The sequence below is a fragment of the Orycteropus afer genome, unplaced genomic scaffold (assembly GCF_000298275.1).
Source record: "Orycteropus afer afer isolate SDZICR_OR568_19922 unplaced genomic scaffold, OryAfe1.0 scaffold00235, whole genome shotgun sequence".
NCBI classification, from domain to species: Eukaryota; Metazoa; Chordata; class Mammalia; order Tubulidentata; family Orycteropodidae; genus Orycteropus; species Orycteropus afer.
In genome coordinates this window covers 3,698,866-3,716,960 of record NW_006921822.1, presented here as the reverse complement: position 1 = coordinate 3,716,960, position 18,095 = coordinate 3,698,866, and the positions used below count along the sequence as shown (strand labels likewise).

Genomic DNA, 18,095 nt, shown 5'->3' with positions numbered 1-18,095 from the left:
CCTTCCTTCTGGTGACTGTGGGCTTTTCTTGCTGTTCTTTCTCTAATTGTTGGAGATGTTCGTTTAAAGTGTTGATTTTGGCTCTTTCTTCTCTCCATTCGAGATATTTTATATTAGTGGAATGATAACAATATCTGTCCTTTTGTTTCTGGCTTATTTCACTTAGCATGTTTTCAAGGTTCATCCATGTTGTAGTATGCTTCAGAATTTTTCTCATCTATTTTTAACATTATGTAATGCTTAAAACATATATAAATGTATTCAGATTAAAATAATGAACACTCATGTACTCATCATTAGAATTTATCAAATCTTCATATTTTCCCTATATTTATTTCAGGTGTTCTTTTGAATGAATCATTAATTACATGGTTCCAAAGGGGGAGAAAAAAGAAAGTCATAAAAAAATTAAACATTAATACATTTTAGGTATGGCTTTTCTATTCATAGTCTTTGTAACTCCCAGCCTATTACTGGGTACCAAAAAACATCAAATTTAGTGTCGTCAAGTCAGATCCAACTTATAGGGACCTCTCCTTGGGTTTCTCAGGCAGTATCTCTATGGAAGTAGACTGCCCAATCTTCCTTCCGAGGAGTGGCTGGTGGGTTTGAACTGCCAGCCTTCTGGTTAGTAGTAAATGCCTCAGGCCTATGCCACCAGAGCTCCTGGATTACTGGATGGGACCATGCAAATAAGGTGTGTAGAACTCATGCTGGGATTGGTTAGTTTTGTCACTCTGTCAGGCTTAAAATGAGCCTTCCGAGAGGTAGAAGGAGGGGATCTCACTGCCATCAAGAGAGAAGAGCTGGAGGTGAAGTAGAGTGCATCCTTGGAACTGAGATCCCTGCACTGGAATTCTTGGCAGAGATGCCCCAGCAGTGAGAGATGCCCCAGTAGAGAGACAGAGCAGTGGGTTTACCTGGCCCACAGCACGAGAAAGCTGAGTGCCCTTGAGCAGGAGGCTTGCTGGCAGAGGGGTGTACCTAAGTGTATCTATCAGCAGAGCAAAAAGAGCTTTATAACACTTGCCCAAACAGGACAGAGGCCAGGCTGAGAGGCCAAGGGCCAGAGAGGTGAGACTGACGGCATAGCAGAGGGAAGACTGTCCTGATTGAAGTACTGTATCCTGAGCATGTTCCTGAGCCTGAACTGTAGACTGTTACTTCCCCAATAAACCCCATCATTGTGAGTATTGACTGTGAGTTCTCTGTGGCCACTGCAATGAATTATGGAACCCAGCAGAGAAGCAGTGAGTGTCATGGGAGGGACGGCTGGTGTCAGAATTGGTAAAAAGGCTGGAGGGGGCGGCAGGTCTGGCCTCGTAGGAAAAAGCCGTGGGCTGCTGATGGTGATTCTGTCTTCCTCTTGTGAATAGAGGAGATCAGAAGATGCCGCCTCCATGTCCTTTTTGCAGCCTCCTACAGCTAACCACTGCTAACTTGTGTATCTTTTCCAGCATTTTATTATGCAAACACAAGCAAACATGAACAAAGAGACTCATTCAACAAAAGGAACTCTATGCAGTATTCCATCTTTGTTAGTTTGTATTTAACAATACACCTGCAGGTCTTTCTCTATCAATATTTACAGAGCTTCCTCATACCTTTTTATTTTCTTCTTTTAGCTGCCCAGTATTCTACTGTGTACACATATCATATTTATTGAACTAGAACCTTTTTGGAGACACTTCGGTTTCTCGTCTTTTGCTGTAACAAATAATGCTGCAATGAATAATCATGCCCATATACTATTTTCTATATGTGTAGATACATCTGCAGAAATCCCTACAAGTGGAACTGCTGGCTGAAAGGGTAAATGAACTTGCAATTTTGATAGTTATTGTGAAATTGCCCTATCTAATACTTTAAAGAGGAAACAAATTCAGTATGAGAAATCAAATATCACTGCACATTTTGGGGAGATTATATCTTCTTTAGGAGCTCTGGTAGCATAGTGCCTAAGGCATTTGACTGCTAACCAGAAAGTTGGTGGTTCAAACCCACCAGCCACTCCTCGGAAGGAAGGTTGTGCAATCTACTTCCGTAATGATACTGCCTCGCAAACCCAAGGAGAGGCTGCTATGAGTCAGATCCAACTCAACAGCAGTGCATTGCATTTTATTGTATATCTTCTTTAGTAATAGAAGAATGGATGCTTTATACTTGAATAAAATGCTTTCTTAGGCATTTCCTGTTTATAGGAAAATTACAGGCCCCAAATGCCGATTAGAAAAATGTACAACTTTTCATACTGGGAGTTAAAAAACAATCCCTAGATAAATTAATAGTGATGAATCTGAATTAACAATAATTTTAAATTAAAAAGGCAGAGTAGCAGAATTGAAAACTAAGACTAAGGTGCACCCTTAACATAATTTCATTCCTAGATTGAGAGGGAATGCTCTCTCATTGGAATCAAAATCAATATATTGAGAGACGTTTAAAAATGTTCACAGGAGACAGAAAAACTCTCAAGAATTTCTTAAATGCCATCTTAAAAACAAAAAACAAACAGAGGTAATTGTCCCTTACCATTGTTTTAAAGAGACTGCTTTCACGAAATCCTTTATTTAACCCTTTAACCAAAAAACAAACCAGCTGCCATTGAGTCAAGCCTAAAGGACAGAGGAGAATTGCCCCATAGGGTTTTCAAGGCTGGTGGCATAGTGCCTAATGCATCTGACTGCTAACCAGAAGGCTGGTGGTTCAAACCCACCAGTCACTCCTCGGAAAGAAGGTTGGGCAATCTACTTCCATAGTGACATTGCCTCGAAAACTCAAGGAGGGGTCACTATGAGTCAGATTGGACTTGATGGCAATGAGTTTGGTTTGGTTTTTTACAAAATCTTTATGAAGGCAGACAGCCTCATCTTTCTCCTGTGAAGCAGCTGGTGGGTTCAAACCACTGACTTTTTGGTAAGCAGCCAGATGCTTTAACCACTGCACCACCACAGCCTGTGAAAGCACTCCTACACTCTATTTTTTAAGACTACTTCCGGGCTCCTCAAGCCTCCTAAGACTCTTTTTGCCATCACAAAAAAACATAAAAAGCAAAATTCTCCAAGGCTTTTAAAATTGCCTCACTAATATTCTGTGTCCTTCAAAAGTGGTTCCGTAGGTAGAAAGGTATGCATTTGGTAATATGACCCCATAGTAACACACAGTCCTTTCTTGAAAGAGAAGTTCTTTTTAAATGTCACATCCTGATAATATGCCCTAGGGACTTCTGGCTTCAATAACTGAATTATAAGTAAGAGTGAAGTCTACTAACATACAGACATAAGAAAGACTCTAACATTTATTGCGTAAAAGATTTTTTAAAACACCCTTTCTTATAAGATACTTTGCCCCATTACCTATACCTATCCCAAAATTCCCCTAACTACAAATTTCATCTCCTTCCCACCCTCCATTTTTTTTTTTTTTAATTGAAGAACACATAAATATATTAATACAAAGGAGAGAGACTACAAATGGGGATGTTTTGTTTACACTTAGTCATCCAAAATAAAAGGGAAACTCATAGCAACCCTATAGGCCAGAGGACAACTGCCTTATAGGGTTTCCAAGGTTATAACCTTCACAGAAGCAGATCACCACATTGCTCCCCAAAAGAGTGGCTGGTGGGTTTGAACTGCTGACCTTTTGGTTAGTAGCCAAGCTCTCATCCACTTTGCCATCAGGGATCCTTTTAAATAAAATGTTGTTGTTGTTTTGCTGTCGAGTCGGCCCCGACTCATAGCGACCCCTCCTTGGGTTTCCGAGGCAGTATCACTACGGAAGTAGGATTGCCCAACCTTCCTTCCAAGGAGTGGCTGGTGGGTTTGAACTGCCAGCCTTCTGGTGAGCAGTCAAGTGCCTTAGCCACTATGCTACCAGAGCTCCTTTTAAATAGCTTAGTCTAGATAAAATAGCATAAATTCTAAGAAACTATAAATAATCTCTGCATCTCAACTCACTTTGATGCTGGTTTGTAGTTCTCTTCCACACACTGAAATACACAGTCACACACAGACACCCCACCCACAAACATGTTCAACTCTGAGAGACTCACAGCTGAAGAGAATTAAGAGATATCAAATGTGTCCCTGAATTGAAAAAAAAATTAAAAGTTGCCATTGAGCGCATTCTGATATTCTGACCCATGGCAATCCCGTATGTATCAGAGTAGAACTGTGTTCCATAGGGCTTTTAATGGATGATTTTTTTCAGAAGTAGATTGCCAGGCCTTTCTTCTGAGGCATCTTTGGGTGGACTTGAACCACCAACCTTTTGGTTAGCAGCTGAGCTGAGTTAACCATTTGGACCATCAGGGGACTCAATCCTGAATTACTGCCTTTTTTTTTTTTTTTGGAGAAGATGTCTGGGTCCTCTCCCTGTTGGCAGACCAGGAAGGAATGGTAGCTAAACAGAGCATACAGTATAAGGTGTGTGACATCCTCCCCTCCATCCCTGTGCCTGTGGACTGGAGAGCTGAGGAGTGGGAGAGGGAGGGTAACTGACTACAACAGCTGGACACATTCCTCATGGTGTGCAAAACCCACAGAAGATTATCCTCGCAGGGATTAAAGGAGTCCCAAACTAACCGAGATATTTCAAAATCCAGCTAATTCTTCCCTACAAAATGCTAACTAATAAACTGCATTTATCAAAACATGTGGAAAAAGCTTTTTGTAAGGCAGACATACTGCCTTTTGGTAATGATTTTTCTAAACGTCACTCCATGAAACAAAAATAAACATCCCCCAAAACTCTAACCCTAAAGAAATTTGAATTCTCTTTTGGAGTAGATCTGATGCATTATGTTGTGTTTTTGTCTTCTGTTTCACCGTCTTTCTCTTTGTTTAGGAATTAAAGACTACAAGAAAACAAAGAAAAGGACAGAAACCATGAATTTTACTTAGAAACCTTAAATTATGGTCAAAAGGAGAATCTGTATTTTAAAATTAATCATACTGGAAAAGAATAGTTCATTAAAGTACATTTTCCAAATACGATGGTAACCTGAATGAAAAATTAGTGAAGGCTTTTTAAGGCAGAGCAGCTGAAAATGAGCAAACTTTAAAAACGCTTACTGTAGCTCCTCAGTTATTACCCACCAATATTTCCATAATAAATTTTACAACAGGAAGGAGTTTAACCACCACCACCACCCCCATATAACCTAACACTATTAGGAGACTAATAAGATTCAGAAGAATGCTCACTCTTACTCACTTTCAAAGGAAAGAATGCCAACTAAAACTTGAAAAACCAGCCCCATGATCCTTCTTTATATTATGAATGCATTTTATAATATAAATTGGCAGTTCGTATTTTCTTTTATACCTGTTACATGGTATAACAATAATAAAATTAATGCCAGTAATAATAATAAAATATTTAAGTCAACTTGAGATTGGCTGTTGCATCTACCTGTTCTTTTCCACTTCAGATTTTGTCTTAAGTAAAAGCATCCCTAGCAGCAAATGCTGACATTAAGCATAATGCTGAAGGAAAATGTCTAATTAAGATTATGTAAGAAAAGGATAAAAGCTAAATTCAAATTATGTAAATAAGGCAAAAGGTAATGATGTACTTAAACCTTCAACCTCGGAAGGAAGATGGGGCAATCTACTTCCGTAGTGATACTGCCTCGCAAATCCAAGGAGGGGTCGCTGTGAGTCAGGTCCAACTCGATGGCACATAACAACAACAACAACAAACCTTCAACTCTGATGGAGTTAAATAAGGTACAGTTGGCCATCTCAATAATAAACATTTCTTTTCATGTACGACTATAATCTCAAAGTTGAATGAGAATACGGTACCTTTAAAAGTGGGAAAATACTCACAGATTCCATTTCTTTATACAAAAATCAGCAATGCAAATAGAGAGCAATCGAGCTACTAATACATAAGGTATTAATAATACATACTGGTCCCTGTGAGAAACAGAGATAGTTACCCTGAAATTCCCCAGGGAAATGAGGAAGCAAAACCATAAAGTACACAACACAAAGCATTGCTAATGTGAATAGGAGAAAAAGTCATTCTATTGAAATATACATGTACATCATAAGAAATATGATTAATATATATATATGTACATATATATATATGAAGGAAAATTACTGAAAAAACAGAAATATTAATAGACGAATCTGACTCATAGTGACCCCTCCTTGGGTTTCCAAGGTGGTACCTCTATGGAAGTAGATTGCCCAGTATTCCTTCTGAGGAGTGGCTGGTGCCTTCTGGTTAGCAGTCAAATGCCTTAGGCACTACACCACCAGAGCTCTCTTAACATGTGGTTATTTATTTTTCATTATAAACAAATATAGCACGATAAAAAGATACCCATTAAAGGCTTGCCAGGTGAGAATCCCACAGTGAAAGATTCTGAACCTCATTCACGTAGTACTGGACTTACCTTGTGGCAAATAGAAACATCCTAGACAGAAACCCTCTAGCCAACTGGATGTCATACTCAGGGGTGGGATAAAAAGCCATTTCACCCAGCTTCTGCTCTTTCTGCTCCTCCCAGGGTGGTAAAGACTACAGAACAATTCCAGGAACCTCTAGTTAGACACCTAAACTGCCCTGAGGTCCATAAACACTGTGCAAGTGGGAGGGACTCTGATTCCCAGCAACCGTGCAAATTGACCAATTAAAATTCAATCCCTACTCTAGAAATGGGAAGAAGAGAGGGTAATCCTTACTAACTTTTCTTAAGAAGAGTCAGCATCTTGGACAACAGTATGCAGCTTAGAAATACAGATTTCTATTTTGTGGGCAGGAGGAGGAAGGAACTAAGGGAAACCATCTGCTGATAAAAATGCATCAAACTGAAATCAGGACATTCCCTTGAATGATCTCTGCCAAACCCACGCCCTCCTCCACAAGGAAAAATGCCACTATCTGCAAAAGTGTGTGTCGATTCTCAGTTCATGTTAATGGTGGGAGAATATGTCTGAAAAGGACAATGAAAACGGTTGCTCAACATGAAGACTGTAATCAACGTCACTGAATTGTACACATAAAAACTGTTGAACTGGCAATTGTTATGTATATTCTTACCACAATAAAAATAAATCCAAAAAAGTAGTATGGTGTAATGAAATAGAAAAATTAAAAATATGTGTGTTTCAAGCTTATCACAATGTGGGAGTCATATATCTAACCTTAAATGAGGAAATAAAATAATCAATTGGTTGTGCCTCATTTGCATTATTTGTGGGGAGTGGGAATAGGGGGTTTGATGATTTTTGTTTCAGTTAAACAGGAACTGGTGGCCTAAAGGAAGCAGCACTTGCAGTTCAACGTCTAACAAGGATGCAAACCTACAGGCTTCTTGAGGCATACCAAACCAAACCAAACCCACTGCTGTTGAGTTGGACCCAATTCATAGTGACCCCTCCTTGAGTTTCTGAGGCGGTATCACTATGGAAGTAGATTGCCCAACCTTCCTTCCGAGGAGTGGCTTGTGGGTTTGAACTGCCAGCCTTCTGGTTAGCAATCAAATGCCTTAGGCACTATGCTACCAGAGCTCCTTCATGAGGTACAGTATCCTGAAAACAATTCAGCATCACAGGATAAGACTCACTGCCACAAGGGAAGTGGATAGTGCCAGCTGAACTAACCTTGCTATTCAGGTGAGGATGACTCAGGAGGCAAACCATGAGCTCCTATTATCCATTCCTTTTGACTTACACGTGACATCACATATGTGATAATGACATATGTATAGGTGAAGATAACCTATCACAATATATCATCATGTTTGGTAAATGCCTGATAATTAAACCAGATATCATTATAATGGTGGTGACTGGTGGTAGAGGAAGAAGAAGGGGAATAAGAAGTTTATGCAATAAAGCACTTGTTTGGAAAATCTTGAGTGTCCAGCTAAAACATTTTGTCTGTTCGGCAACTCATTGAACTACCCTACCCTAAGGCTTGTTAGATTGTAGGGGGGTAGTTTATGCCAAGATAAGTTAGATCATAAAAATTCCTACCAGATAAGAGAGAATTCAGGGATCTAAATAGGAAAAGAAGGATGGGAGAATATTAACCCCTGGGCCATGAAAAGCTTCTCTCTCCCTTTAACTTGGTTGGTTGATCGGTCTCTGCATGTTGTTCCTGGCCGCTGTCCAGTCAATCTGACTCATAGCGACCCATGTGTGACACAGTAGAGCTGCCCCATAGGGTTTTATGAGCTGTAATCCTTTCTCCCACGGAGTTGCTAGGTGGTTAGCAGCCAAGTGCTCAACCACTGAGCCACCATGGTTTCTTGGACTCTGTATACACCTGGGGAAAGGAAGTTTCTCCTTTTGTTCTCTGTTTCCTTTTCTTATAAATAAGTGAGAAAATCCTTTCTGGCTATCCTCTATATGAAACCACAACTCACCCAAACCTGTTGCTGTTGATTGTGACTCATAGCAAACCCAAGAGAACAGTATACCTGCCTCGTGGGGTTTCCAAGGCTGTAAATCGTTATTGAAGCAGACTGCCACATCTTTTTCCTGTGGAGTGGCTAGTAGCTTTTCAGTTGGCAGCTGAGTACTTACTCTCTGTGCCACCAGGCCTCCTTATTCTCTATACTAAGAAGGAACTATATATACCTTTGACCCAGGTATTGAACTTGGAATTTACTCATGACATCACTTCAGCACTTGACAATTCCCAAATCAATGTATAAGCTTCTATAACTGTGTAACATGTCAGAAATTAGTTTTGCTCAATGTACTCTCCCATTGCAATACCTGGAAGATGTGTAAGACTCTTAAGATTATAAGCACACCATGGTCTTTTCTATAAGGAAAAACAAGTCCATTAGCACCTTAAACTTTTTCCATGTTTCAAAATAGGACATAGACCAGAGCTTGATTAAAGAAGCTCCCAATGGCCAAAGATGGAATAATCTGAGCAGCAAAATAAGCAACATTATTATTAGATTAGCCTAAGGCACTTGACTGCTAACCAGAAGGCTGGTGGTTCAAACCCACCAGCCACTCCTCGGAAGGAAGGTTGGGCAATCTACTTCTGTAGTGATACCGCCAAGGAGGGGTTGCTATGAGTCGGGTCTAACTTGACGGCACAGAACAACAAGAACATCAATAACCCCTAAGAAGGAGAAATGGAAATGGGGAACCCAGAGAGGGAAGATGCAGGAAGAGCGCCTTATATTGAGGGAATTGCAAGTAATGTTATGGAACAAAATTGTATAAATTGTTGCATGGAAAACTGATTTGCTCTGTAAACTGTCACCCAAACCACAATATAAATAAATAAGTATCAAAGAGTTCTTACTGATATAAATAACTGAATAAGTAAATAAATAAGGGCAATAGGACAGTTCTTTCTTACAGAAGAATTCCAATTAATAAGTGTAAAGAAATGAATACAAAATAATCTTTAGAACACAATAACTGCTGCAGGCAACATCCACAGATGAATGCTATAATTAGTATAGGAGAAAGTTTGAAGAGAAACAGGTATTTGCAAAGCCTCAAAGTTATTTCCCTCAACATATTTACTCAGTGGAGAAACCTGGCAGACTTCAACCTAGCCAGGTAATCAAGGTTAACGTCACCAGTAATAAGATACATCAACATCATATAACCACCCCTGATGTGATACACCTAGCAGGACACATCACTTCTGTGTCTTCTTGCCAAAAATACAAAACCTCAATCTAATCATGAGAAAACATCAGGTAATCTCAAACTGAAGGACAGTCTACAAAATAACTACCAGTATTCTTTCAAAAACATCAGGGTCATAAAAGGCAAGGAAAGACTGAGGAACTATCACAGATAGGAGGAGACTACCTAGACGTGAGAATTAAATGCAATGTAGGATCCTGGAACAGAAAAAGGGCATTAACGAAAAGATTGGTGAAATCTGAACAAAGTCTAGTTTACAGTCTATAGTCTGAAAGTCTGTAATAAATAGCCTTTATCAATGCTAATTTCTTGGTTTTGGTATTTGTCCTATAGTTACAACATACACTAGCATTAGGGAAAGCTGGATGAAGAGTGTACAGAAAACTGCTATATTTGCAATTTTTCTGTGAAACTAAAATTACTTCAAAATAGAGTAAAAGACAAATAGGACTTGTGATCTTAACGTAATTGGGACGAGAACCACTCCAGCTTCTAAGTTCATTCCCGTATCAGTAATGCTTTGGTTGCAGAGGGACCTCTGGGAAAGAAGAAAGAGGTGACTAGTGTAGGCAGTTAAAATATAGTTGTGGGTACAAGACACATACCCATAAAATTCTTAGAGTATAAAAGTATGAACAGTAAAACTTCCAGCCAACAGGATGTGAGCAGGAGTGATGTATACAACATCTAAAAGGAAATCAAAAGGAAATTCATTATCAAAAGGAAATTGCTTGCCCATCTGCTCTCTCACTTTGTCCCTTCATACAGATATTTTTGACCATGCGATGGGGACAGCCCCAGCTTGTCTTTAAAATCAATCTCTTTGTGGCTATGGCTCCAACTCAATATGCAACTGTGCTCATTTGTTTTATTCAGATTTTAGGGAATGCTTTATGTTTTGGTTACCTAGTGCCACTCTGACAGGAATATACCACAAATGGGATGGCTTTAACAAACAGGAGTTTATTCTTACATTTTGAAGGCTTTAAGTCCCAGTCCAAAGTGACAGGCTCTAAGGGCTAGGTGAATGCCCCTCAACACTGGGCTTCAGCTCTGCCTCCTGCTCTCGGCCCACTGAAGCTGGAGGCTTTTCTTCACTCAGCTGCTGGCTGCTGAGGCTGACAAACCCAAGGTCAACAAATAACAAGGCACAGTCCCGATATTATCAAACCACATGTTGTTGTTGTTGTTATGTGCTGTCGAGTTGGACCCAACTCATAGTGACCCCTCCTTGGTTTCTGAGGCAGCATCACTACGGAAGTAGATTGCCCAACCTTCCTTCCAAGGAGTGGCTGGTGGGTTTGAACCACCAGCCTTCTGGTTAGCAGTCAGGTACCTTAGGCACTACGCTACCAACCCACATGGCAGACCATTAATTCAAGTCCATTGAAAGTCCCAAGGTCGAACTGCTGAATGACGACTCGGCTACAAGCAGGGTCCAAGCGTGCCATAAGCTAGAGACCATTCCCCAAGGCTTCTCCTTATATGCAGGAAGGAGACCACATCCCTAAGGCATCTACTCAGCTGTGCACAATAGATTCCACCATGGAGTTGATTATCAGTCTCATGGTGGGGACTACTACATCCAGCTGCCCAGCCACTCAACTGGGCCCAGCCAAGTTGATACACATACTTAACCATCACACTTTGTAAAATGTTTTAGTTGTTTCCAGCTCAACCTCAGTTCTATGTGATTCCCATGCTCACACTCTTAACCTCTGCTCTTCCCCAGCCTCTGCTCCTCCAGCCTCTTCCGTCCTGGCTAAAGGCTCCCCAGATGCACCCTAGTACACCTCCGTCAGAAATTTAGCAGCCACTCTTTAACTTTCCTTCTCCCTCACCTTATTCTCATCTGCTATTGATTCTACTTCCTAATCTGATCTCAAATCTGTCTTAGCTATTGTCACATCACCACTACTTTCTTTCAAGTTCATGATCAAGTAGTTAGGAAAACTACTATTTTCTGAGGTTGAGCACTTTGGCAAAGTCCACTTTCACAGTCCAGTGGACTCTTGGTAAATAGGAGGCTCTACTTCTCTAAATCTTGAAGATTCTGACAGACTAAGTATCTCTGTGTAGCACAGTTAACATGCTCAGCTGTTAACCGAAAGGTTGGAGGTTTGCACCTACTCACAGGTGACTCAGAACAAAGCTGGTGATCTAATTCTGAAAAACCAGCTATTGAAAACTCTATAGGGCACAGTTCTACTCTGACACACTTGGAGTTACCATGAGTTGGAATCAACTCGATGGCAATTGGTTCTTTTGATTTAGTCTGACTCCACACTCCCTATTCTAGTCATAACATTATAATGCCTTTCATGCAGGTATACATTTCCATGATAATGATGAAAATGATGATGATTAGAATAACAACATCACTGCTCCACCATCTAATGTTTCTTTCTACACACAGGCTTTGAATACCTTATCTCACTTAATTTCCCCAGCTGTCCTATGAAGTAGGTTCTATTATGTTGACTGAGGCAACAGAATGTAGAGGCTGAAAGCTCAGTTTCTTAAGTCAAATTGCTTGCATTTGAATCTATTACCTATAGCTGAATGCTCTTCAATGCATTCCTTTACAACAGTGAGTACCCCATGGGACAGGTATGAGAATTAAACGAGATAGCCTGTGCAAAGCCCCAGCCCACCACCTAGCACAAAGGAAGCACTCATGTTACATTTGCTCTTGTAATCTCACTTACACAGATAAGTAGCTGCACACTGGTATTTCAGTGGTAGAACTCTTGCCTTCCAAACAGGACACCCAACTTAGAGACCTGGCAACGCACCTCATGTGCAGGCACTACCTGTCTGTCACTGGAGGCTTGTCTGCTGCTATCATGCTGAACAGGTCCAGCAGAACTTCCAGACTAAGATGGCCTAGGAGCAAAGACGTGGTGATCTACTCCCAAATGTCAGCCAACGAAAGCCCTATAGACCACAATGGTCCAGTCCACAGATGACTGTGGAAATGGTGTAGCACCAGGCAGCATTTCATGCTCTCTTGCATGGGGTCACCATGAGTCAGCGGCTATATCTGTAGCCGCTAATAATGACAGCATCTCAAGATAGTCCTCAGTTACAGACAGCAAAAAAAGGTTTCAAATGAAGATTAGTTCAAAAATAAACCGAACTTGCTGTACAATCAGCACAATGGCTGTTTCCAAAGGATACAATGCTGGTGTATAACTTTGTATGTTTTTTGAAAAGATATTTGAATCAAATGATTTAACAACAACAAAAACAAACTCACTGCAATCAAGTTGGTTCCCACTCATAGCGACTCCTTTTGCATTTCTGAGGTGGTAAGTCTTTAAGGAAGTAGATTGTTTCATCTTCCTTCTGTGGAGCAGCTGATGGGTCTAAACCACTGACCTTCTGGTTAGCAGTCAAATGCCTTAGGCACTCTGCCACCAGAGCTCCTTAAATGATTTAAGGGACCCCTAAATTACGTCCGAGGGAATTTACGGTTCTTCAGAACTAGCTTGAAAATTGCCATTAAGATTGTTGTACTTCTAAACTCTGAGCTTCTAACTCTCACCAGCCTATATCTTATCCCCCAATTTCCTCTCCTAGCAGCCAACAAATCCCTTTTTTGAATGCTCAGTACAGACTTCTGTGCCTCTTACCTGTGCTTCAGACGAAGTTTAACTCCTCCCGACCATGTAGCTTTCCTGTGCTGGGGGTCAGAGGTGAGGTGTTCAGGGCTGAAGGAGTTAGAGGTGGTAGTATCTGCATGGCCTTCGTCTGCACATGTGTCTCTGACATAAACAGGAAAACAAGAAGGTGAGTATGATGGTGTTCATGGGCATGTGCATAAATGAATGCAACAATGAAGAGACATGAACTATTAATGAAGGTTAAAAACAAGCAACCAACCAGTTGCCATCAATTCTGACTTATGGTGCCTTCAATATGTGTCAAATAGACCTATGCTCCACAGAGTTTTCAGTGGCTGATTTTTCAGAAGTAGACCACCAGGCCTTTCTTCCAAGGCATCTGAGTGGATTCAAACCCCCAACCTTTTAGTTGGAAGCTGAATGCATTAACCGTGCATACCACCCAGGGATTCCCATTATGAAGGTAAACTCCCCTATAATTCAGCATGTCTGTAACTATGTGAAAAACTGAACTCACTGATGCAAACTATCCAACAAGATAGTCACCTTGAAATCAAGTCACTGCTGCTTCACTTCCCAACATCCGGTCCCTGCCCCAATTCTTCTTTAAGGAGAGTGATCTCCAAGTGTGACCAGCCCTTGCTCTATGCAGTGGGTGGCAGCTCAGAAGCATATGCCAACTTGTGAGCTTGAGCTATTTCGGATTGTTTAGATTCCACTGCACTGGGAGGCAAGGCTTTTCTGTGTCCATTTAAATCCACCTCCCACCCCAGTCTCTAGCACCATTCCTGTCAGTCTTCTACTCCATATTCCTGGGGGATCAGAGTAAAATTTTAAACCCTGCATCACCAATGCGTTCTGCCATGGAAACAGATGTTATTTCTTCTCCTTAGGAGAGTGTAGGGTCCTGAATTTGCAAACACTCTGACTGTACCTTTGACTCCTTCTCTTTGTCAGACTATTCTCTGCATTAGGCTTTGAAGAGGGTTTTGTCATCATTCTACTTTGTGGGTACCCATGGAGCATTTTCAATTTCTGACTTGGATGATCTTTCTAAGCCTCTGAGAGCCCCCACGCATCTCCTACAGACAGGAATCTGGAGAAGGTACAAATGAGTCCAGTTCCTCCTCAGCATAGGCCTTGGCTAGGAGGGGACAGGATTACTGAACAGTGTTAAGAGTAAGCCCTGTCCATCTGGCTTTATATTCCCTGGAACACAGAATGGAAATACAAGAGCCTTCCTTGTTTAATCCTGAGGAAAATATAAAACACGTGTCCCCCCACCAATTGTGATTTGGATGAAAACTTACAGAGCACATTCATTTTCCGTACAACAGTTCATACACATTTTGTTTCATGACATTGATTGCAATCCCTACAATGTAACAACTCTCTTCCCACTTTTTTTCTCCCTGTGGTTACCTTTTCCCTGTGTCCTATGCATTCCTGCCCTCTGAACTGTCTCCCTGTACAAATACTGCCCTCTGGTCTCCTATGGTTGATTGTCTAAGGAGTGTACCTACTTGGTATAAATGTTCACCTTATACTCCTGGCTACTGTTTGGCTGGAAGCGATAGAAGTGAGTCCAATTCCAGAACCGAAGGGTGACTAGGGGCCATGGTCTCAGGGGTTTTGCCAATCTCCATCAGATCAGTAAGCCTTTTTTTTTTTTTTTAAATAAAACATGTGCTTTTATTTTGGGAGGTAAGGAGAAGATGACCAGGGAGTCTGCAGGCAGTGTCCACTGCTAAGAATAGTCTCCATCTTTATTTAGTTATATTCTGAGCATTACCATCTCCTTCTGTACATTCCTTTTTTCACCATGTTTAGCATTCCTGGGTTTGAATACATTCAATATATTTCTAGACTTGAAGTATGAAGACTTGGGTTGAAGTTCTGTTCCTTCTGCCCTTATCAGCTGAAATGAAGTAAAAATAAGAAGCAATTCACACGTGGTAGGAGCACGGCTCTGGAGCGAGCCTCCAACTTTGATTACCAGCTCTACCCACTAACCAGCTCTGGGACTTTTGTTCTTTCTGTGCCTCGGCTCTCTCATCTGTGTAATGGGTATAAAAGAACAACCTCCTTCACAGGGTTGTCGATCAATTTAAATAAATTCAAGGAAAATACTTAGAATACAGCCTGGCACATATTAAGCACTCAATAAATTAGTCATTATCAATACATTTATCTTACAGAGTTGCTCCAAAGATTCTCACAAAAAAAAAAAAAAAAAACTCACTGCTGTCCAGTCGATTTGACTCATAGCGACCCTTCCTGGGGTTTCCAAGGTGGTATCTCTACAGAAGTAGATTGCCCCATCTTCCTTCTGAGGAGTGGCTGGTGGGTTTGAACCACCAGCCTTCTGGTTAGTAGTCAAATGCCTTAGGCACTATGCCACCAGAGCTCCCTCAAAGATTCTAGATAATGTATGTTAACTGCTTGTCAGCTGCCATCGTGTTTGCTCCTGACTCATAGCAACCCCATGTACAACAGAATGAAATGCTGCTTGATACTGAACCATCCCCACAGTCAGTTGTGGCTCAGGCTGTCGTGATCCACAGGGTTTTCACTGGCTAATTCTTGAAAGTATATCACCAGGCCTTTCTTCTTAGTCTGTTTGGTCTCAAAGCTCTGCTGAAACCTGTTCAGCACAAAGCAACAAGCGAGCCTCCACTGACAGATGGGTGATGGGTACACATGAGGTCACTGGCCAGGAATCGAACACAGGATTCCCACATGGAAAGACAGAACTCTACCACTGAACCACCAATGCCCCACACACTGCCTACACTTAGTATGTGCAAAATAAACTAGTTATTTTCATCATTGCTTTATTATGTTATCATTTTAGAGATCCTTTCAGCTGTTACCCTTCGGAGGTACCAATTCTCAGTGGCCATCTGGCTTAACATGAGATGAAAAGCAGATTTAAAGGCATCTCACATCAAATACTCGAGTGTAAATCAAACAGCACATCCCAAGACCAGTGCACTGGGAAAGCAAGAGGAGGGGCTTTTCCTTTCCAGAGGAATATTAGGAAACAGTCTGCTCAAGACCCTAATGCTGCCTCCTGGGGGTGAAAAATAAAGAGAGTCTCCAAACTTGCACAAAACCTTTATGGCCTTTAGTAGCTTCCTCATTTTTGCCTAAACCACAATTGTTGACTCTGTCCTTTGTGTACAATAGCTTAGACACTGGAGGCTGGTTCTCTTCTCTTTCTTTTCTCATACTCCTGGCTTGGGAAAAACCAAGGGATGGAAGGTTCAGGGGTGCAGGCTGTCTCAGTGAAGGGCTGGTTGGCGGGAAGAGGAGGCAAGTGGGAAAGGAATGGAAGCGTGAGGAACATAAGGTCTTCTTATCTTTTTAACTATTTCCAGTGCATGATTCCTTTCAGCCCTAGGAAAGCAGAGACCAGCACTCCGGCAGTGCTTCTGTAGTCACATGCTGTCCTGCCATCTGTCTCTTCTAGAAGATCAGCTGAGGTTAGCACAGGGTACAAGGGTTCAAGAGACCTGTGTTGATTGCAACTCCCCGACAAAGTCACAGAGCAGGCTCACTGCTGATCTTCACCTGCTCCCTTGCCCTGCTCTGTCGGAGGCCAGACAGAGGTCCCGGCACCTGCCTGACTGGACTGTCTGGCTGCATGATATAAACTGGGAAAAGGCTGAAAGAACTGCCAGAAGAATAATAAACACCCAGGAAGTACCCTGCTGCCTTAGTCTCTTTCTGGAAAAATCTGGACAACAAATAAACATTTGAAAATTCATATATTCTAATGATAAGAAATTCCATAGTAAACCTAAACACAGAATACCAACAAAAGTACAAACCGCTGACATGGAATCAATTCCAACTCATGGCAAGTGCGTGTGTTACTGAGTACAATTGAGCTCCACAGAGTTTTATTGGCCGTAATCTTTACAGAAACAGATAGACAGGGCTTTCTCCTGGGATGTTGCAGGGTGGGTTTAAGCCGTCAACTTTTTAGGTTACTAATCAAAAGTAAATCGTTTGCTGAATGGTCCTGGAGTAAGTGTAAGTGTTGGGATACTATTCATCCCAGAGACCTGCACCGGAAGGGTGATTTGGCCCTTTTCTCTCCCTGCCAGTTATCTTATCCGTACACTGAACTGGTGCTGCCTCTGGAAGGCACGTCTTTCCACCCACCTCATGTTACTATGCTACCTGCCTCCCAACAGTCTCGAATCCATAGTCTGCAGTGTGCTCTGATTTCAACAGGGAATGAGGAAGCATGTGACTGGGGCCAATTATTCTAAGCCTTCCCTATAAAAGGATACACGTGTTTTTCCATACATTGGGAGTTATTCTCATTCATCATTTCACTATGAAGGAGAGAATTCATTCTCTTTGACCCCATTTCCCAGCAGATAAACTGAAACACAGAGAGGCTGTATACCTTGGCTCAGACTACACCTACGATCATGTTCACATGGGACTAAAATCATTGGCAATCACTCACTCTCATTGTTCTTCCTTTAAGTGTAGCAGTTTCAAAAATGTTTGGTTTATGTCACAAATTCTGTAGGCCTTGGAATTACTGGCAGTTTGTGGGTGGTATGGTACAAATGGTTATCACAGCTGGCTATCGAATGAAAGGTTGGAGGTTTGAGTACATCCAGAGGTACCCTGGAAGAAAGGCTTGATAACCTACTTCTGGAAATTCAGCCACTGAAGACCACGAAGCACAATTCTACTCTGACACACATCTCACTGCCATCGATCGAGTCGGACCCAACTCATAGCAACCCCTCCTTGGGTTTCCAAGGCGGTATCACTAAGTAAGTAGATTGCCCAACCT

The 18,095-nt window shown here is 41.5% G+C and overlaps 1 protein-coding gene across 1 annotated transcript in view; it reads right to left on the bottom strand.

Moving 5' to 3' along the window:
- SHROOM3 (shroom family member 3) overlaps positions 1 to 18,095 on the bottom strand; it is a 577,837-nt gene that overhangs the window by 100,894 nt on the left and 458,848 nt on the right. Inside the window, exon 3 of the mRNA XM_007949040.1 lies at positions 13,283 to 13,414. Coding sequence (XP_007947231.1) covers positions 13,283 to 13,414 — 132 coding nt within the window. The remainder of the gene's footprint in view (positions 1 to 13,282; positions 13,415 to 18,095) is intronic.